This window comes from Macaca nemestrina, chromosome 20 (genome assembly GCF_043159975.1).
Source record: "Macaca nemestrina isolate mMacNem1 chromosome 20, mMacNem.hap1, whole genome shotgun sequence".
In the NCBI taxonomy this organism is placed as follows: Eukaryota; Metazoa; Chordata; class Mammalia; order Primates; family Cercopithecidae; genus Macaca; species Macaca nemestrina.
In genome coordinates, this window is record NC_092144.1 from 54,366,101 (window position 1) to 54,388,933 (window position 22,833).

Below are 22,833 nucleotides of genomic sequence, written 5' to 3' on the forward strand. Positions count from 1 at the left end.
AAGGTAGTTGAGTACTACCACATCAGAAGGTACTTCCACATCAGGTACTTCCACATCAGGTACTTCCACATCAGAAGGGTTGGATATTCCGGAAGTGTAGTCCAGGAGGGCGGTACTGTTCTGTTTTTCCCCCAACTCTAGCATTCTGTGATATGTAGTCCGGAGCTCCGTGTACTCGCACATACCTCAGCTACAGTTAAGGCTGTAAACATTTCCCCTGGAATCCTGGGAACTACAGTCCAATCGTTCCAGGTAGTTGTAGGCACTTCCGGCTCGAGGAAGGCAGTGCTGTGGAATTCTGGGAAGTGTAGTCCCGGTGCTCTTGATAATTGCAGGCACTTCCGCCCAGGAAGACGACGTAGCAGCCATCTTTTCCCCGGCTCTGGTGATTCAGGTCAGCTTCTCAGGAACCTTTCAAACTTCCCCGAAATGGGCTTGTGTCAACAACTAGCGGTCTTTTGTTTGGAGAAAAAAAGGAGTAGTGGCAAAGAGCGGCGGTTTGAGGGGCCAGGATGGTCTTTTGCGTTTCCCTCGACGGAGCTTGTTTGCATTGGGGGCGTAGTGGCTTCGTGCGGTTGGGGTGATGCTTCGTCGGGTTTGAAGGTCTCTTGGGCTATTCGCTCCCTCATTGTGACTCCCCCACCTGATGAGCCAGCCCTACCACTTCATACAGTATCACACTGGGCGAGTTAGTTAATCCCCGTACCTTCGTTTGCTGTTCTGAAGGAAAATGAAAGCCATACCTTCCTAATGTTTTGAGAGAAAACGAGGTAGTACAAAAAGTTTAAAACTGCCTGGCACGTGAATTACCAATACTACTAAAATTTCCCTAGAAACTCCCATTTTGTAGCGAACTCCTGGGAGCCCATGAAGCTGGATTGCCTCTGACCTCTTTTTAGGAAGGAGAGGGTTGCTTCTAACTGGTACTGGGAGATGCCACTGTGATGTATCGGGGATGGAGACATAATTCTAGTTATTTCACAGCCCCTTTTTCTTCCCCAGCGCTGACTTCTCAAAAAGCACTGCACAGAGGAGGAGGCAGCAGAGCCCCATGTGAGTAAGATTTGTTATTATTCTTGTTTTATTCACATAAATCAGAGAATGTGTGGGTCATGTATTTAGGCATGAGAAGTGATTATAATTTAGCGTTAGTTGCTAAGTTCCATTCTAAGGGATTTATACAAATGAACACCTTTCCACTATACAGTGGCTCTGTGAAGTGATACTCTTTTTCCGAGGAGACTGGGACATAAGAACATAACTTGTTTGCTGATAGCCACCCAGCTAGTAGGAGGCAGAGCTAGCATTGAAAGCGAGACAGTCTGAGTCTAGACCTGAGTTTTCTTTGGTATGTTCTCCATGAGCCATAGGCAACTGGCTGGTATCATGTGAAAATAAGTTGGGACTTCACTCAAGGTTTGGGCTATTCTGTTAGTTTTAAAAAATAGTGGCTGGGCGCGCTGGCTCATGCCTGTAATCCCAGCACTTTGGGAGACTGAGGCAGGCAGACCACTTGAGGCCAGGAGTTTGAGACGAGTTTGGCCAGCATGGCGAAACCCCATCTCTACTAAAAATAAAAAATTAGCCAGCCATGGTGGCAAACACCTGTAATCCCAGTAGCTTGGGAGGCTGGGACAGGCGAATCGCTTGAACCCGGGTGGCGAGGTTGCTCTGAGCTGAGATCACACTGCTGCACTCCAGCCTGGGCAACTGAGCAAGACTCTCAAAAACAGAAAAGAGTTTTTAAAAATAGTTTTCTTGGCCGGGCACGGTGGCTCACACCTGTAATCCTAGCACTTTGGGAGGCCGAGGCGGGCGGATCACAAGGTCAGGAGATCGAGACCATCCTGGCTAACACAGTGAAACCCTGTCTCTACTAAAAATAAAAAAAATAAAAAAATTAGCCAGGCGTGGTGGCGGGCGCCTGTAGTCCCAGCTACTCAGGAGGCTGAGGCAGAAGAATGGCGTGAACCCAGGAGGTGGAGCTAGAAGTGAGCTGAGATGGCGCCACTGCGCTCCAGCCTGGGTGACAAAGCGAGACTCCGTCTCAAAAAAAAAAAGTTTTCTCAATTATTAGTTTTATTTGTTTCAAATAATAGAGGTAACACATAATCATGCAAATACAGAAATATATTTTTAAAATGTAAATTCGCCATGACCTTAGGATATAAAGATAACAACTATAGTTTTAGTGCCTTTCTGTCAAGTTTTTCTTGTATATATTTCTGTTTATTAGGGGTTTTTTGGGGGGGTGGGACTGAGTACAATGCAACACTACTCAACTGTTGTTCACAAAGCAGCAACGTTGGCATCACCCATTCTTGAGCCCTACCCAAGACCTTCTGATTTAGCATTTTTGCAGACAGGACCCAGAAATCTGCATTTCAACAAGATCCCAGGGTGATTAAGGTGCAAGTTAAAGTTTGAGAAGCTCAGGAAAAGGTCTTATCTGGAAACTCAGGACTAGAAAACTGACCCTGCCAGATGTCACAGATAAAACTGAGCTGGCCATACGAGAACCCTACTCAGTCCAGTGATTTTCTTTCCCACTAAATATTAACTGTCAAGTTTCTTTGCAAAAACCATGACATGAGTAGAAGGCAGCTGGCAAGTCTAGAGTCACAATGGAGGGACTTAGTGTCCTGAAGATCTATTTCTCCCAGGCTTTGGGGAGTAGATTCCTTGCCATCTTTGGTTCTGGAGGCCTTCTGTCTGAAGTGGGAAGATTAGCTACCTAGTTATTGTTAATTTAACATTAGATATCATTGCCATAGTTGTCATCATCGTCACGTCATCGTTATTGTGATTAATGACTGTTTCCTAATTTAACCTTTTTTTTTTTTTTTGGAGACAGAGTTTCACATTTGTTGCCCAGGCTGGAGTACAATGGTGTGATCTTGACTCACTGCAACCTCTGCCTCCCAGGTTCAGGTGATTCTCCTGCCTCAGCCTCCTGAACAGCTGGGATTACAGGCATCCGCCACCATGCTCAGCTAATTTTTTTGTATTTTTAGTAGCGATGAGGTTTCTCCGTGTTGGCGAGGCTGGTCTCGAACTCCTGACCTCAGGTGATCCACCCACCTCGGCCTCCCAAAGTATTGGGATTATGGGCATGAGCCACCATGCCCAGCCAACTTTTTTTTTTTTTTAAATATAATTTCAAACTTACAGAAAAGCTGCAAAAATCATAGTATAAGGAAATCTCATATGCTTTTCACCCAGATTCATCAGTTGTTTATGTTTTGCCTGTTTGCTCTGTTAATGACCATCATCAGCCAGATATCACCAGGAACATACCTGTAACCGAAGACAGTTAAGTTTGTTTTAGCTTGCTGCATCCAAGGAGCCCACACATGCATGGGGTGTCTTGGTAGGAGGCAATTAGTAAGGGCCTGGTTATAGGGTTTTGGTTTATGTTAGCTGAGTTGGGGAGAGTTTTAGGCTATGGGTTTGTTCTGGATTGGATGCTGTCAAAAAGCAGCAGCAATTTGATCAGGCTATTTTAATTTTTATGTAGGAGGTGGGGAAATAACGAGACTGGAGTTGTTACTAATAACAAAGTGGTCATGTTAGATGGAGGAGGCAATTATTTGGCTATTTTTGTCATTGTAGAATGTATTTCTCTCTGAGTTATAAGCTGTCTTGTTTTTTTCTTTTTCACCATGATCACTGAGTAGACCTGTCTCATTCTTGTTGACAAATTGAAAACACCAGGTTCTGGCTGTTGCTGCTGTTAGTTGTCAAAGCAGTTTTTTTTGTTTTTGTTTTTGTTTTTTTTGTCTTTTTGCTTTCACAACTTTGTCATACTTACATTTTGTTTTTGTCTTTTTGCTGAAGCATTTGAGAGCAAGCTAGAGATAGTGATCAAAATGAAATTAGTTACATTGCTAACTTACTGTTATCCACAGTTTGTAGTTAAATTTATTCCATTTTCCCATTAAAGACTTTGAAAGTCATTTCTTCCCCGAGGTGAGTTTCCCGTCTAATTGTATGCATTGCACTGTTTTTGTTTCATTAGTCACCTTTAGTCTAGAATGATTCCTTAGACTTTCTTTTTTGCTCTTGATATCTTTGTAGAGTATTGGGAAATTATTTTGTAAAATGCTCTTTTTTTGTTGTTTCCTTAATATTTATTCATGATTAAATTCAAGCTACGCATTGTCAGCAGAGATGCCATCAAAGTAGGCATCCTTCTCAGTGCATCATAGGAGAAGTCAAATGTTGGTTTGTGAGTTTGTCCCACTAGTGGTCTCAACTTTGTTTTTTTGGATAAAATGTCTGCCAGATTACCTTTTTCCTTTTGCACTTAATACTTTGAGACTATGTAGCCGTCTTATTCCTCACCAAACTTTCACCAGTTTTTAGCATCTATTGATGATGTTCTGGTTATCTTTCATTCTACCTTTATTAGTTTATCTGTTTTACTATAGGAGCTTTCTCTTGTCACCCATTTATTACACATTCTTTTATTTGTAACAATATAGAGTAATGTCCCTCCTGTTTCCTTTTTTTTGAGACAGAGTCTCACTCAGTCACCCAGGCTGGAGTGCAGTGGGACAATCTCAGCTCTCTGCAACCTCTGCCTCCTGGGTTCAAGCAATTCTCGTGCCTCAGCTTCCCAAGTAGCTGGGATTACAGGCACCTGCCACCATGTCCAGCTAATTTTTGTCTTTTTAGTAAAGATAGGGTTTCATCATGTTGACCAGGCTTGTCTTCAACTCCTGACTGTAAGTGATCTGTTTGTCTCGGTTTCCCAAAGTGCTAGTAGGATTACAGGCGTGAACCACTGTGTCTGGCCAGGTTCCTGCCTTTTTAATTTAAGTTAGGTGTGGATTGTCAAACTGTGTTTTTTAATTGCAGTATCTTAGGTTTTATTAGTTCAGTGTTAGCAAATTATTGGAAAGACAGAAGATGTTTTTCAGAAGTTGTAAGACACTTTCACGTGACATAGCAACAACCTGTGAACTCCAGCTATCTTATAATATTCTATTGGTGGAAATTATATTTTTAAGGATAATTTCAAACCATAGACTATCTTCTACTTATTGCAGTTGCAAAGAAATAAGGTACCTGACAGTGTTGTAAGAGCTTTCTACCTTCCAGCAATCCGATGAGGTTGGTACTGTTGTTATTTGCCACTTGTAGATGACAGAAGTAAGGCAAAGAGATGTTAGTAATTTCCCCAAGGTGATGCTTCTAGTGAGTACCCTGTCGGGATTTTAACCCTTGCATATCAATTCCAGAGCCTACTGTGCTTATATTGTCTCAATTTATACCATACTCAGAATAAGAATTACTAGGGTGGAATGACAGGCATGTGGGCAGTGAAGCCACTGTGTGGTTAGCCTGGTTCTGAACTACTACTGAAAGGGGTAGATGGATATCTAGGATCCATGTCATAATCTGCTTAAAAGCCACATAAAGCTGCAGCTACCCCAAGAAGCACACACCTTTGCTAATTCCTAAACAGCAGCCACATGGATAAGCAACATACTTGCCCAGTTTTCATTTACTTCTCTCTTCTTTCCTCGTTCAGCTTCTTAGGACTCTGCACTTCCCCAGAAGGAAGAATTAAAAATGAATATGTTCAAGGTGAGTAAAACTTGCCTTTCCCACCTGTTAAAAATACCATTTTAGTACTTAGAGATGGGACCAGGTTTTTCTTTTTCAAGTAAGAGTCAAGGCATTTGAGGACCTGTTGAGTGTGCTAGGTGCTTATTTTGTCCCGTTTAAGTTTAGCTGGTTTTGGTTTTAGTTTTATTTCATCATTTTTATTTTACAAATAAAAGTAGAAAAATTAATAGAATGATGGGCGGGTGCAGTGGCTCACACTTGTAATCCCAGCACTTTGGGAGGCTGAGGCAGGGGGTGGGATCACTTGAGGTCAGGAGTTTGAGACCAGCCTGGCCAACATAGTGAAACCCCGTCTTTACTGAAAATACAAAAATTAGCCAGGTGTAGTGGCACACACTTGTAATCCAAGCTACTCAGTTGACTGAGGCAGGACAATTACTTAAATTTGGAAGGCAGAGGTTGCAGTGAGCCGAGATCATGCCACTGTACTCCAGCCTGGCCAGTAGAGTGAGACGCCGTCTCAAAAAAAAAAAAAAAAAGGAAAAATTAATAGAAATGACAAATACCTTATTTCTGCAATCTCTTCATTGTATGTACTTGTAATTATGTATTTGCATTTATAACATAGATATAATTTTACATTTCTTAAATTTAATATATAAGATTCATTTTTGTTGTATTTCTATCAAATTTATGTATCCAGTTTTTAAACTATTCTCTCTATATAGACAGTTAGTGTAGAATTTTTTACTATTTTAGGAACTATAGTGTTAGTTTTCTTGCATTTAACTTTTTCTGAAAAAATCAATTTTGAAAAATACTGCCTTTTAAAATGTGTAACATTAGGTATTCAGAATTGAAAAGGTATATGTTTTGTGTGTGGTACTTCCGATGTTTTTTGATAGAATATTCAAATATGGCACAGTGCGTCAAGATTTAACAACTGCTTCACACAGAAAAAATATTAGACTTTTTTTACTCTAAGAGCTAGATTCTGTCTTCCCCCTGCCTCAGCCATACCCTGTGTGTTTACTAGTCTTTTTCCCTTTGAATTTTTTTTTAGTCAAAGTGTAATATGTGACCTTAATTTAAAATGCCTAGTGGTAGGAAAGGATTTGCCAAGCACTTACACTGTGCCCCTATATTGATATCTCACAGCAACTATGAGGAGGTTCTTTGTTTTGTCTTCGTTTTAAACATAAATAGAAAAGGGATTGTGAAGAATGAGGAACCTGCTCAAGTTCACATGGAAAACTAAAGATCCAGGATCAGTGTATTACATTCAAGTGAAAGACCAAGACAGGAGGACAGAGAGAAAGAGTCTTTCATTCAGAAACCTGACATGCCCTTTACATTTATTTCCACATGTAGTACTGCTTCCCACCTCAGTAGGAAGACAGGTGCTATCAAACACTGTTGGGACTAAATTGGTAAACCTTTCTGGGGAAATTGGCAATGTTTTAGGTTCAGTAGGTAACAGTTCTAGGAAATGCCCTTATAAGAGTACTCACTGAGAGCATCCAGTAAATATACAAAGCTTTCTTTTTCATAGCAGCACTTTTGGTAAGTCAGTATATGGCATTTGCAAGACAGGAGAAGGGCTGGGAAATCTACAAACGTCGCGGCATCCAGAACAACTTTGCACCTGTTCTCTTCACCCTCTCAGTGTTACCCATCTTCCAGTGGACATTGGTTGTAAGATTGAGGTCATGTGTTTTTGTCGTAGGAAGCAGTGACCTTCAACGACGTGGCTGTGGCCTTCACAGAGGAGGAGTTGGGGCTGCTGGGCCCTGCCCAGAGGAAGCTGTACCGAGATGTGATGGTGGAGAACTTTAGGAACCTGCTGTCAGTGGGTGAGGACAGCCTCCCTCTGGAGTATCTTTGTGACCTTGGAGTTTTAAGGCTTTGTGGCCCTTGAAATGGTTCCCTGAGTGTGGAAACCTGACTTTCCTAATTTTTATGGGATGCAGAGACACTGGATGTTTCTGATCTTTCTGAACAGAGTATTTTAGGTCTTTTTCATTTGTGTTTTATAGAAGAACTATAAATGAACAGAATATTGCTATGCTTTGTCTATTCTTTTTCATATTTTACACCTGTCCCATTATTGAATTATAAAACCAATTTATTGAATACCGCCAGCAGATTTCAATGAAATAAAATAGGGTAGAAAATACTAGAACTCCTTAGGAAGAATGGCGCACACTGCAGCAAAAACTGGCCAATTTCTTGACTGATGTGAGAACTAATGGGAGGAGATTTAATGAAAACAGACAATAGTTAAAAATAGATTATTCAAACTTGGTTTTCATTATATGTATCTCTGCATGTGTGTCTGGGTTATGAAATAAATGGTGTTTCTTTACTGAGTCACAATTTAAATAAAGGTTTGAAAAACACTGCTTTCAGTGTCTTGAATATGCAGTTGCAGCTCAGATTTCCAGTGTATTTTAACTCTAATATGTTCATTTTCAACTTGTGATTTGGCATTTTCACAGGGCATCAACCCTTCAAACAAGATGTATCACCTATAGAAAGAAATGAGCAGCTTTGGATAGTGACGACAGCAACCCAAAGACAGAGAAATTTAGGTAAAAACCAAACAGTTGTGAGTTCTTATAGTTAACTGTCCATCTGCTTTGCTTTTCATCAGCCTTGTTGCCATCACCTGGTCCAAATTGCCAAATCTCTTTCCTGGATTATTGCAACACCATTCATACCGCTTGCCCTGCTCCCACCCCTCTCCTCTTACAGTCTGTTTTCTAAGTGACAGCCAAAGTGAGTTTTTGTTACCTTGTGTCAGACTATGTTGCTGTTCTGCTCAAAATTATCTGTAACTTATTTTACATAGAGTAAAATCCACTTAATGTGACTGACAGAGTCCTACATGGTGTGCTCTTCATCCCCCACTACCTCTCTAAATATATCTCGTATACTCTCTCTCTCTCTGTGAATTCCAGCCACATTGTCCTCCCTCTTGCTTTTCAGACCTATCAAGGATGCTTCTGCCTCACAGCCCTGTGTGTGTTCTTCTCTCTGCCTGAAATAATATTTCACCTATAAGCCTTCTGGTCTTTTCCTCATTCAGTTCTTTGCTCAGTTTTAGTATTATAAGAAAGGCTTCCTCTGACCACCCTATTAAAAACACAGTCTTTTCCTTTACTCTCTGTGCACTGCCTTATATTGTGTGTAAGCACTGATCATCACCTCATATATGCTTTCGTTTAGTGACTTACCACCTGTGTCTCCTCACTGGAGTGTAATCTCCAGGAGGGGAGGAATTTTATCTATTTGTTGTTGTCTCTTCAGTACTTAGAATAGTCCTAGTATATGGCAGAGACACTATAAACATTAGTTGAATAAATAAATGAGTTAATGGAAATCTGTCTTCCATGGAGCTAATAGGTGGTGAACAAATCAGCATAAATAAGGGATATTGCAAAGTATTTTTTGTCTTCCAATAAATTCCTAACCTAATTTAATTTCTCTTTGTGTATGAGTGTCTGTATTTGTATATTTGCATGTGTTTGCCTGTCTATACAAGTTGACCCATATCTTAGGGAACCTAGCGTCATAGCTGTAACCAAACTGAATAACATGCTTTCCTTACGACTTTCTTTGAGTATTTGTAGCAGAGCATATTCATCGGGGAGGGAATATTTTCAAATACAGACTTTTATTTTCTATTTCTTAGGTATTCCCCCATAGAAGGGAATAAAATTCGATTTTCTTATCCATTATATCAGGAAAGAAAAAGTAAAACTAAAAGTCAGGACATGAGCATTAGCCTTTTCCTTAAAAAGTTTGCACAGTTGGCATCCCATTTGCTTCTTCCAAAGTCCACTCTCATAAAAAGAAATGGATCTTACATTGTTGCCTCTCAAACATTTATATTGTGTAGGCTTATATGTATGTCTTTAGAAGGCCTTTTATGTAATGACACCATTACTGCTTGTGATTATTCTGATATGATACTTTATCTGATTTTTTTCCTAAATATCACAAGCTATTAAATTTATTTCACGATTCACTAATAGACCACTTTGTCAATTTGGAAAACATTCTTGTTAAAGACAAATATATCTACATCTAGAAACTTTCCATACCTTTCTTTCAAAGAGACAACATTCTTTGCTAACCTTCCAATTTTGACTCAATGCAAAAGCCTTAGAAGGATCCAGTGCATAGGTCTTCATGCTTTGCTTTCACCCCAAGTGATTATCACCTTTGATTTTTCTCTTCAGCAATAACTCACTTGGTGTACCCCTGCCTCAGGTACAGCTTTTCAACTTTGCAGCAAAACTGTACTTTCCAGTTCTTTTTCTATTTCACATACCTTACTTGTAAAAGCTCTTTTGCTCTATGACCTGGCTCAAACTTAAACTTGGATTTGAAGTTAGAAGAACTATCAGAAGTCAAACAAGGATTCATACATGCATACATTCCTTGAGTGACTGTTAATAACTGCCACGCAATAACTTCTGGGCTGTGGTTGTAAACTGTGAGCACTACAAAATGTTTTTCCTTATTGATACCATATTATGGTAGGAAAGACATGGGATTAAAAATTTAGTATGTCAGTAGTTGTATTTTTAAATGGGTTTCATTAATGCTTAGCAATTGGGAGCTTGGTGGACCATCTCTTGGTTTCTGTCAGTATGTAAACCAGAAACTTCAAATGTGTTGAAAAAGATGAGCAGAACTATCCCGAGGCTCATTAAAGTCTTTTAATCTGTCCTCAGTGAGAAATCTTAAATCTTTGAACAAAAAAATTCACTGTCTATCTCTCTGAATTCTTTGTCCTTACAGGAGAGAAAAATCAAAGTAAGTTAGTGACTATTCAAGACAGAGAATCAGAAGAAGAGCTTTCTTGCTGGCAAATCTGGCAACAAATTGCAAATGACTTAACCAGGTGTCAAGACTCCATGATCAATAATTCTCAATTTCACAAACAAGGTGATTTCCCTTGCCAGGTAGGGGCAGAACTGTCTGTTCAAATTTCCGAAGATGAGAACTATACAGTAAATAAAGCAGATGGTCCCAGTGATACTGGGAATCCAGAGTTTCCTATCTTGAGAACCCAGGATTCTTGGAGGAAAACATTCCTGACTGAGTCAAAGAGATTGAACAGAGATCAGCAAATTTCCATAAAAAATAAATTATGTCAATGTAAGAAGGGTGTTGATCCCATCAGTTGGATTTCACATCATGATGGTCATAGAGTACACAAAAGTGACAAGTCTTATAGACCCAATGATTACAAAAAAGACAACATGAAGATTTCGACATTTGATCAGAATAGCATGATTCACACAGGACAGAAATCTTACCAGTGTAATGAGTGTAAAAAACCCTTCAGTGATCTCTCCAGCTTTGATCTTCATCAGCAGTTACAATCAGGAGAGAAGTCTCTTACATGTGTTGAACGTGGAAAAGGCTTCTGTTACAGCCCAGTTCTTCCTGTTCATCAGAAAGTACATGTGGGAGAAAAACTTAAGTGTGATGAGTGTGGTAAGGAATTCAGTCAGGGCACTCATCTACAGACCCATCAGAAAGTCCACGTGATAGAGAAACCATACAAATGTAAGCAATGTGGGAAAGGTTTCAGTCGTAGATCAGCACTTAATGTTCATTGTAAGGTCCACACGGGAGAGAAACCTTATAATTGTGAGGAGTGTGGGAGGGCCTTCAGTCAGGCCTCTCATCTTCAGGACCATCAGAGACTCCACACTGGGGAGAAGCCATTCAAATGTGATGCATGTGGTAAGAGCTTCAGTCGGAATTCACATCTTCAATCCCATCAAAGAGTTCATACAGGAGAGAAACCATACAAATGTGAGGAGTGTGGTAAGGGCTTCATTTGTAGCTCAAATCTTTACATTCATCAGAGAGTCCACACAGGAGAAAAACCCTATAAATGTGAGGAATGTGGTAAAGGCTTTAGTCGGCCTTCAAGTCTTCAGGCCCATCAGGGAGTCCACACTGGAGAGAAGTCATACATATGTACTGTATGTGGGAAAGGCTTTACTCTGAGTTCAAATCTTCAAGCCCATCAGAGAGTCCACACTGGAGAGAAGCCATACAAATGCAGTGAGTGTGGGAAGAGCTTCAGGAGGAACTCCCATTATCAAGTTCATCTAGTGGTCCACACAGGAGAGAAACCCCACAAATGTGAGATATGTGGGAAGGGCTTCAGTCAAAGTTCATATCTTCAAATCCATCAGAAGGCCCACAGTGTAGAGAAACCTTTTAAGTGTGAGGAGTGTGGGCAGGGTTTCAATCAGAGCTCACGACTTCAGATTCACCAGCTGATCCATAAGGGTGAGAAACCATACAAATGTGAAGAGTGTGGCAAGGGATTTAGTCGTAGAGCAGATCTTAGAATTCACTGTAGGATCCACACAGGAGAGAAACCATATAATTGTGAGGAGTGTGGGAAGGTCTTCAGGCAGGCCTCAAATCTTTTGGCCCATCAGAGAGTCCACAGTGGAGAAAAACCATTCAAATGTGAAGAGTGTGGGAAGAGTTTTGGTCGGAGTGCACATCTTCAAGCCCATCAAAAAGTCCACACTGGAGAAAAGCCATACAAATGTGATGAGTGTGGGAAGGGCTTCAAGTGGAGCTTGAATCTTGACATGCATCAGAGGGTGCACACGGGAGAAAAACCATATAAATGTGGGGAGTGTGGTAAGTACTTCAGTCAGGCATCAAGTCTTCAACTTCATCAGAGTGTCCACACAGGAGAGAAACCATACAAATGTGATATGTGTGGTAAAGTCTTCAGTCGGTCTTCACAACTACAGTCTCATCAGAGAGTTCACACTGGGGAAAAACCTTATAAATGTGAGATATGTGGTAAGAGCTTCAGTTGGCGATCGAATCTTACAATTCATCACAGAATCCATGTTGGTGATAAATCCTATAAAAATAATAGGGGTGGTAAGAACATCAGAGAATCCATACAGGAAAAAAAATCCATAAAATGATTATTTGTGAAGACTCGTGTCATTTGAATTCTTCTAATTATCAAGTCTCAGAAAATTACTAAAGTCAGTGTTTCAGCCATAGCTTGTCTTGTTCCAGTGGTTCAAAGACAATAAAACAATCTTTATGATTAGCATAGCAAGGGCTTTAGTCAGAACCTTGACCTTTATAAAATGTCACTTAGAAGAGGGGTGTTAGAGTAAGATTTTTCTCAGGCCTTTTACAACATGGTGGACATGCCAAAATTAAGTGTCCACTAGAATGTTAACTCCATAAAGGCGGAGACTTTGTTCACTACTGAATCTACATAATCTTACCATTGCCATATACTTCACAGGTGCTCAATATTTGTTAATAGGAAACATTTTTGAAAATTATGTTGAGATCACCTCCAGAATATCTTGAATTTGTAAACAGGAAACAAAGTAGCCTTAATAAGATTAAGTCAGAGACAATTGAAATGTAGAAAACCACTCAATACCGAACTCTCCAATGTTAAGTTGATATTGTCTTGTGATTAGATCCTGTCTTTTAGCCTCACTAATCAAGTTGAGTACTATCTTCCCAGACGTCTAGTTTTCTACTGGTTTTATGTAGTATAGATTCAATTATCTTTTGTAAGAGATAACTTTGTTCATCTTGTAATAAGTGGATGCTACATACTACACTTATGTTTTCAACACTGTTAAGGCAGGGGTTTAAGTGTCAGAGTTGCTAATGACAAACATTTTTTAGTAGATGTTGAATTTATCATTGGTTTTTTCACATTTTCATTCAGGCTTTGACATGATTGCCTTCTAAGGGCTTTAGCATTACTTTAATCAGAACTTAGTTTGAGGCTATTGCAGATTTCTTTTGTCAACTTCTCTCTCCCATATTCTGAGAAAAAGGACAAAATATTTAACATGTGATAAATTTCATCCAAAATCGACTTTTGGAACGTGACTGACTTTTACCTTTTCCTAGTGGTGGCAGTGAAAAAAATGCTTTTGGAAGAGAAGTTAGTATGTATCAATATAGAATGTGCATCTCTTTTTTCTGGAATTCATAGAATAGGAATTTTTGATTAGGAGATTCAAATAGAAAATGTGAGTAACACAGCAGTGTGTTGCTGAATTTTGTAAAAATAGAAATAATTTTTTATATATTATAGTAAAAATCCTTGAAAATGATGGCCACATTTTATAACAGCAAAGTGTAATGGTTTAGTTTAAGAACATCATAGGCCGGGTGTGGTGGCTCATGCCCATAATCCCTGTACTTTGGGAGGCCAAGGTGGGTGGATGACCTAAGGTCAGGAGTTCGAGACCAACCTGGCCAACATGGTGAAACCCTGTCTCTACTAAAAATACAAAAGGTAGCTGGGTGTGGTGGTGCATGCCTGTAATCCCAGCTACTTGGGGTGCTGAGGCAGGAGAATTGCTTGAACCTGGGAGGCGGAAGTTGCAGTGAGTTGAGATGTTGCCACTGCACTCTAGCCTGGGCAATAGAGTGAGACTCAATCTTAAAAAAAAAAAAAAAAAAAATCACATACCTTAAATTCGTGTGTGTCCATGTGAGTGAACAGTGCATCTAGTGATGTGACAGTCTATCCTATGCCCCAACAGCATCGAAGAGAATGCAGGAATTTTTTCACATTTAACTTCTATATTTTATTTTTTTCACTGAGCATCGGTTTTATAGTAAAATACTGTTAGTTTACAGTAACATAGTAAAACTAAAATATAGTTTGAAAAATTACTAGAAGATATTAATCCCTTACAGTTAAGAAATCTTGTGTCATCATATAGTATATAAGGCCAAAATTAAAGAATGGAACTCTGGAAATCAATTATAAACACTTGTTCAAAGATGCGGATGCATTGGTGAGAGTGAATATATATTTGCAATGAATGCATTTGAACCTTCTTACGTGCAAATCTGTGCAATCAATACGGTTTTAGTGTAATTCCAGTAGTAGGAATGTTGCTTAGTTCTTGACAGACTTACTCACTGGTTGAATGGATAGATAACCCAGGGCACTGGCTTGTCTTTTTAAGTGCTTGATCTGATTGGGGGAAATGGCTGGGCCTTTCTAGGTACTGTATGGCAAGGAAAATCAAGTTGTGGAAAAAAGAAATAATAAAATTTACAAAGAGGCCAGGTGCGGTTGCTTGCGCCTGTAATCCCAGGACTTTGGATGGCCGAGGCAGCTGGATCACCTGAGGTCACGAGTTTGAGCCCAGCCAGGCCAACATGGTGAAACCCCATCACTCTTTAAAAAAAAAAAAACAAAAAAAACTAGTCAGGTAAGGTGACAGGTGCCTGTAATTCCAGCTACTCGGGAGTCTGAGGCAGAAGAATCATTTGAACCCAGGAGGCAGAGGTTGCAGTGAGTTGAGATCATGCCACTGCACTCTAGCTGGAGTGACAGAGGGAGACTCTATCTCAAAAAAAAAAAAAAAAAAAAAAAAAAAAATTCTGAAGATATAGAGTGGAAATACATAAATTTTGAGGTAAAATTTAATAAAGATTCCCTGAGGAAAAGATGTGCATAGGGAGAGAACAGCATGATGCCAGTGAAAACAAACCATGGGAACAGGCAGTTAAACAGGATTTAATACCATTTCTTTCTTAGGTGTTTCTGTGACATTTAAAGCTTATTTGGCTAAAGGCTTTACTCAGCAAAGGGTATATCTTTATGAGGTTTCTACAGTTTTCTCTACTTGGATTACAATTCCTGTTGTTCCTGGACTGCAACTTCACATGCTAAGTATGTAAAGTCCATGATACCTCAAATTGTGTTAGATATCAGAAATCCTGAGTCTTCGATGTTTAGTTTGCTCTTAGATATCAGGATAGCCCACCAACTCTCTGTAGTTTGGTGGGTTAAGTCAGGGGTCAAAAAACTACCCCCTGTGGGCCAAATCCAGCCCACTCCCTTAAAGATTTATTAGAATATAGCAGTGCCTATGTTTTAATGTATTATGTATGCTTTCTTGCTGCAGTGTCAGAATTTAGTAGTTGTGACAAAAACTCTGGACCACAAAATCTAAAATATGTACTTTCTGGCCCTTTACAGAAAAAATTTACCAACCCTTATGTTAAACCAAAATGATTTGTCTCCCATAACTTAAAAGACCCCAGGTAGAGCAGGACTTAGACCTGCTTCGGTCAGGATTCCAAAATGATTTTCTTTTGATTTTCATATCTACCCTTCTGGTTAACCCTGGTCTTTAGGTTCAAGATGGGGCTAGCAACCAGGGAGCACCTATCTTTTCACAGTCAGTGGAAGGGAGGTGCTGTTTCATTTGTAGTGTTGGGTAGTTTACTACTCACCATGTTTGTGGTTCCTCTGGCCTTGATTCTCACCTACACTCAAGATTAGACAGCTAGTTGTGTATCCAGTTCTTTTGGCCTTTATGAGCTATTAAGTTTCAACTCAGTCAGGTGCAGTGGCTCACACCTGTAATCCCAGCCCTTTGGGAGGCCGAGGTGAGAGGATCTCTTGAGCTCAGGGGTTCAAGATTAGCCTGGGCAATATAGTGAGACCCTGTCTCTCCAAAAAAAGTTTTAAAACTTAGCTAGCCATGGAGGCACACATGTGTGGTTCCAGGTACTCAGGAAGCTGAGGTGGAAGGATCACTTGACAAAATAAGGATTTTTGTAATTTATATCAATAGAAACCTGAGAAATGGTTGTAGATCTCACGGATATTGAATCAGGTGGAAATAATATAGTGATGGATTAGGCTGGATCTGCTGATATGGGTGCAGTGAACAGTGATTCCAGACCCACTGTTAGCTTGAGCACCTGGGAATAGTTTCAGTAGTTTTCTCAGTTGTGTGAAACCTGGATGCAAAAACGTTAGCCTACCCTAAAGTAAAAAAAAAAAAAAACCAGAACTTTGTAAGTATGTTATAGAATTTCTCAACCTTGGCACAACTGACATTTTGGACTGGATAGCTCTGTTCTTAGGGGATGCTCTATGCATTGTAGGATGTTTAGCAGCATCCTTGGTCTCTAGACACTAGATGCCAGTACTGCGTGCGCGCGCACACACATCCCCCTCAGAACAAGCAAAAATGTCTCCAGACACTGCCAGACATCAGTGCGGGGTTTGGAAATTGTCCCCAACTGAGAACCAGTGTTATAGAACATATACAGAGACATAGGAATGCCAGAATGCTGGAGTGGATTTACGTAAAGCCTTACTCAACCCTTGTACTCTGGGAAGATTCAGAAGACACTCTTTGCCAAGGACTTGAGAAATTCATTGGCGAGAGGAGCATTGGCAGTTCGGGAGAACTCTGTAGTAACTCTTCTTAGCAGAACAGGAATGAGAGAGGAAAATTGTGACATTGAAATGGGCTTAAAAAAAAAATTCAATGAGGATGATGGGATCCTGGAGCATCTGGGGTCAAGTGGAGGCACTTCATTGGTAAAGACAAAATGAGCGTGTTTATCATAATGACCAGTGAAGTCAAAGGGATTATCAGAGATCTTTGCATTTGTTCATAGATTGCGTTGTCCCTCTCGCTGAAATAGACCAGAAGCCTACTGAATCCCTGCTTGATTTGAATAAGTGGAAAGACTCTGAGTCTGGTTAATCAACATGAGAGAATTGTGGCCCCTCAGGCAATTCCATAATGTGAATGAATTCTCATTCCCAGAACACCTTGAATGAAGTGTAGATCAAGTCTCCTTGAGAAAGTACACTGACATGCTGCCAAAACTGACTTATCTACCATAAATCATCCTGCACTTCTGCAAAGTGACTTGCAGCCATATTTAATGGAGCTGTGATTAGGTAATTGGAAACAGCCTAAACAGGTAATTGGAATCAATCCCATGGAGGGATTGATTACCGGTCACTAGAGCTGAATTGACATTAACTCTGAGAACCCTAAAATGTTCCTGTAGCCCACCATGTAGCAGAAGGGCTTATAGAGGACTAATAATTACTGAATGCTTTTGCTCAGGCCCCTTTGTGGTGGTCTGAATGGATGCCTGAACTCATCCTCTGATTATTTCCCAAGTTTCAGAATGCGGAATTGCAACAGGTGCATTCAATTGCTGGCAGAATCCTCATACTGAATGTTCCCTGATCCATGGAAAAAGGGCTGTTTTGCCAAGGACAAACACTATAAATGCTTTGTATGTGCCAAAAAATGGTAACCTGAAAGCAAAACCACATTCATGGAGGAATTGCAGAGGTTAGTGCCACTAGCAGTATCTTGAAAGTTGCAAGGGTTATGGTTTCTGTCACATCCTGATTCAACCCTGGTGATCAATAGGGTGACAGATGTTGCAGCCAGATCACCTTCATGTTTATATGCTGATTCATTCACTCAGTTGACCTGTGCAGAGACAGTTATATCCTAGAGAATTACATGAAATTATTTGAAACTTAATTAGAAGTTGACTTCATTTGCAGTTCCAGATGTGGTTTTATTGGTACAGCAAATCAACATGTCTGCTGGCACCTGATATAGAGAGCCACTAAGCCAATATATGCCTTTTTCTCTATACCTGCCTGTAAATATCATCCAGAGAAGTTTAGTTTGGTAGGGCCATCAGTACGGTTTTAAGGTCCCAGCTCAGTTCTGTATCTACTTTCCAGTATTTTTCACAATTTACCCAGGGATTGGTAAACTGTATTTCATGGACTAAATCTCCAGCAACTTATTTTTATAAATTGTCTCATTGAAACATAACCATAACCACTCTTTACATATTATATGAGTGCTTTTATGCTAAAATGACAGTGTTGAGTGGTTAGGCCACAGAGATCATGTGACCTGCAATGCCTAAAATATTTACTGCCTGGCTCTTTACAGAAATAACTTTCTGACCCCTACTCTAGTCTGTAGATACAATGCTGATTGTACTTTTTAAGCAGAAAGAAGCAATTACAATAGACATTTTGGTTAGAAGATGGATAATACAAAAATTCAGGAGCTGGCTATGTTCGTTAGATTTCTAGAGGACTGGCCAGGCGCAGTGGCTCATGCCTGTAATCCCAGCACTTTGGGAGGCCAAGGCAGGTGGATCACAAGGTCAGGAGTTCAAGAACAGCCTGGCCAAGATGGTGAAACCCTGTCTCTACTGAAAATACAAAAATTAGCTGGGCATGGTGGTGGGCGCCTATAATCCCAGCTACTCGGCGGGCTGAGGCAGAGAACTGCTTGAATCTGGGAGACGGTGGAGGTTGCAGTGAGCCGAGATCACGCCACTGCACTCCAGCTTGGGCGACAAAGCGAGACTCCATTTCAAAAAAAAAAAAAAAAAAAAATTTTTTTTTTTAAAGGCCAGTGATATCAGATATACCAAGATATCTATTCCAAAGTAAAGAGCAAATATCTGCTTATGACCCTTCTAAAACCAGCAGAGAAGAGAGACAATGACTAGTAGTATTCTTAGTGAGTTTTGTATGTGTATGCTTGACTTTAGAAATGTATTATGGTAAAAAAAAAAAAAAACACACTAAATTTACCATTTTAACCATTTTTTAATCTTAACATTTTTAAGTGTACAATTCATTAGTGTAAATTCAATTCACATGATGCAACAGATCTATAGAACTTTTCATCTTACAACACTGAAAATCTATACCAATTAGATACTATTTCCTCCCCCCTCCTCCCAGCCCCTGGTAACTACATTTCTAAATTTTGTTCCTATGATTTTGACTACTTTAGATACTTCATATGAGTAGAATCTTACAGTATTTGCCCTTTTGTGATTTGCTTATTTCACTTACCATAATATTCTCGAGGTTGATTCATGTCATGCCATGTAACAGGATTTCCTTTTAAAGGCCGCATAATATTGCATTGTATGTGTATAGCACATTTTCTTTATCCATTCTTCTGTCAGTGAACAGTTGGATTGCTTCTGTATGTTGGCTATAATGCTGTGATGAGTATCTATTCCTTTGAGATCCTGCTTTGAGTTCTTTTGGATATATACCCAGAAGTGGGATTGCTGGATTATCTAGTAATTCTATTTTTAATTTTTTGAGGAGCCTCCATATTATTTTCCATAATGGCTATACCATTCTACATTTCCACCAACAGTGCACGGGTCTTCCAACGTTACATCCTTGACAACACTCGTTATTTTTCTCTTCCTTTACCAGTGACTACAATAGTGGGTATGAGGTGATATCTTGTTACAGTTTTGATTTGCATTTTCTAAAAGATTCGTGATATTGAACATCTTTTCATGCACTTGTTGACAATTTATATATCTTCTCTGGACATGTTTATTTAAGAACTTTACCCATTATTTTCATTGGATTATTTGGGTTTTTCTTTGTTGTTATAGAGCTGTAGAAGTTTCTTATATAATCTGGATATTAACCCTTTATCAGATGTATAACTTTCAATTTTCCTCCATTCTGTAGGCTACCTTTTCACTCTGTTAATTGTTTATTTTGATACACAGAAGTTTTTGAGTTTGATATAGTCCCATTTGTCTATTTTTCATTCCATTACCTGTGCTTTTGTTGTGATAGCCAAGAAATCATTGCCAAATCTAATGTTCTGAAAGTTTTCCTTTATGTTTTCTTCTAGGATTTTAATAGTTTTAGGTCTTACATTTAGGCCTTTAATCCATTTTGATTTGATTTTTGTATACAATGTAAGGTAAGGGTCTAACTTTATTCTTTTGCATGTGGATATCCAGTTTTCCCAATACCATTTTTTGAAGAGATTGTCCTTTCCTCATTGTGTAATCTTGGCACTCTTGTCGAAATCATTTGATTATATATGCAGGGGTTTATTTCTGGGTTCTGTGTTATAATGGTTATATGTCTATATGCCAGTACCGTGTCATGTTAATTACTGCTGCTTTGAAGTATGTTCTGAAATTAGGGAGTGTGAGGCCTCTAAGATTGTGTACAAATTTTAGGATTTTTTTTTCCTATTTCTGAAAAAAAGTCATTGGGATTTTGATAGTGATTGCATTGAAACTGTAAATCACTTTGGGTAGCATGGAAATTTTAACATTATTGTCTTCAAACCCATGAGTACAGAATGAATTCCCATTTATTTGTATCTTCTTAGACTTCTTCTTTTATTAATAGCAATGTTTTGTAGTTTTCAGTGGAAAAATATTTCAGTTATTTGATTAAGTTCTTTCCTGAGTATTTTACCTTTTTTGATGCTATAGTAAATGAAATTTTCTTTTCACGTTGGTGACTGCTAGTACATAGAGATGTAACTGATTTTTTAGCGCTAATTTTGTATCTTGCAACTTTGCTGAGTTATTAGTTGTAGCTTTTGTGTGTACGTGGGATCTTTCTACATATAAGACCAAGTCATCTGCAAACAGAGAAATTTTTAATTCTTCTTTTCCAATTTGGATGCCTTTTTAAAAACTTTCTGATCTGACCTGGATAGAATATCCAGTTCTATGTTAAATAGTAGTGGTAAGTTGGGCATCCTTGCCTTGTTCCTGACCTTAGAGTAAAAGCTTTCAGTATTTCTCCATTGAGTATGATACTAACTGTGGGCTTTTCATATATGACTTTCATTATATTTAGGTACTTTCCTTCCATTTCTAGTTAAGTGATTTTTTTTTTTTTTAAATCATGAAAGGCCCTTTATTTTGTTATGTGGTGTATGACTTTGATTGATTTTTATATGTTGAATTATACCAGATATAAATCTTGCCTGATCAAGACATGTGATTCTTTTAGTGTGCTGTTAAATTTAGTTTGCTAGTGCTTTGTTTAGGATTTTTGCATCAATATTTATCAGACATATTGATCTACAGTTTATTTTATTGTGTGTCTTTGCTTTCTTATCAGGCTAATGCTGACCACACAGAATGAGTTTTGAGAGTGTTGCTTCCTCTTCAAATCTTTGGAAGAGTCTAAGAAGAATTTGTGTGTTAATTCTTCTTTAAATATTTGGTAGAATTCTACAGTGAATCCATGTGGTCCTAGAGTTTTCTTTCTTGGGAGGCTTCTGATGACTACGTCCAATGCCTCACTAGTTATACAACTGTTCGGTTGTTTTCTTAAAGTTTCTTCATGATTAAGTCTTGATAGGTTGCATATTCCTAGGAGTTTATCCATTTCCTCTAGGTTATCCAATCTGTTGCTGTATTCTTCTTCATAGTAGTCTCTTATACTTTTTGATTTCCATGACATCAATCATAATGTCTCCTCTTTCATTTCTAATTTTAAATGTTTGAGTCTTCTTTCTCTTTTTCTTAATCTAGCTAAGAAATTAATTTTAATTATTTTTACTAATTAATTTGTCAATCGTGTTAATCTTTTTGAAACAGACTCTTTAGTTTCCTTTTTAAATGTTATTTCTTTTTCTCTATTTTCTGCTCTAATCTTTACTATTTTATTCCTTCTGCTGACTCTTGGTTTGCTTGTTCTTCTTTTCCTATTTCCTTAAAGTATAAGGTTAGGTTGTCGATTTGAGATATTTCTTGTTTTTAAAGGTAAGTGTTTACCACTATAAACTTCCCTATTTGGATTGCTTTCACTGCATCTCATAAGTTTTGAAATGTGTATCTCTGTTTTTATTTGCCTCCTGATGTTTTCTAAATTCCTGTATGATTTATTCTTTGGCCCATTGGTTGTTTAAGCATGCATTGTTTAATGTCCACATATTTGTGGAATTTCTTGTTTTCCTCCTACTATTAATTTGTAGTTTTATTCCAGTATGGTCAGAGAAGATACTTGGTATAATTTCAGTCTTCCTAAATTTATTAAGACTTGTAATGTAGCCTAACATGGTCTGTCTTAGAGAATGTTTCATGTGCACTTGAAAAGAATGTGCATTTTGCTGTTGTTAGGTGAAGTGTTCTGTATATATCTGTTAGATCCAATTGGTCTGTAGTGTTGTTCAAGTCCTTTGTTTTCTCATTGATCTTCTGTCTGGTTCTATCCATAATTGAAAGTGGGATATTAAAGTATCCTACTATTATTGTGTTGCTATAATAGTATCCTACTATTATTGTGTTGCTATAATAGTATCCTACTATTATTGTGTTTATTCCCCATTCAGTTCTGTCAATGTTTGTTTTATATATTTGGGCACCCTAATGTTAGGTGCATATATATTTACATAGCCCTCTGTATCTGCATGTTCTGCAGCCACAGATTCAACTAATCTTGGATCAAAAATATTTGAAAAGAAATGGACAGTTGCGTTTGTACTGAATATGTACAACCTTTTTTGGGTGATTATTCCCTAAACAATGCAATATAATGACTATTTGCATGGTATTAACATTTTATTAGGATAAATAGCCCAAAGATGATTTAAAGCA

The 22,833-nt window shown here is 38.7% G+C and overlaps 1 protein-coding gene across 2 annotated transcripts; it reads left to right on the forward strand.

Moving 5' to 3' along the window:
* The first annotated feature begins 346 nt into the window (after positions 1–346).
* Positions 347–18,821, forward strand: LOC105463825 (zinc finger protein 226). 2 transcript variants are annotated; one of them, XM_071087058.1, is made up of 6 exons: positions 347–394; positions 1,003–1,053; positions 5,537–5,592; positions 7,301–7,427; positions 8,073–8,165; positions 10,384–18,821. In XM_071087058.1, the coding sequence occupies exons 3-6, from the start codon at positions 5,578–5,580 to the stop codon at positions 12,558–12,560; spliced, it is 2,412 nt and encodes an 803-aa protein (XP_070943159.1). In that variant the 5' UTR covers positions 347–394; positions 1,003–1,053; positions 5,537–5,577; the 3' UTR covers positions 12,561–18,821. The 2 variants fall into 2 exon arrangements, with proteins under 2 accessions (XP_070943159.1, XP_070943158.1); XM_071087057.1 differs by lacking the exons at positions 347–394; positions 1,003–1,053 and adding an exon at positions 5,052–5,115.
* The last annotated feature ends 4,012 nt before the right edge of the window (positions 18,822–22,833 follow it).

What these genes read in the sequence shown, in the direction of transcription:
- LOC105463825 (XM_071087058.1), top strand. An exon ending in TAGGAACCTGCTGTCAGTGG is followed by an intron (nt 7,428 to 8,072) that starts GTGAGGACAGCC and finishes GCATTTTCACAG; the next exon opens with GGCATCAACCCTTCAAACAA. An exon ending in CCAAAGACAGAGAAATTTAG is followed by an intron (nt 8,166 to 10,383) that starts GTAAAAACCAAA and finishes TTGTCCTTACAG; the next exon opens with GAGAGAAAAATCAAAGTAAG.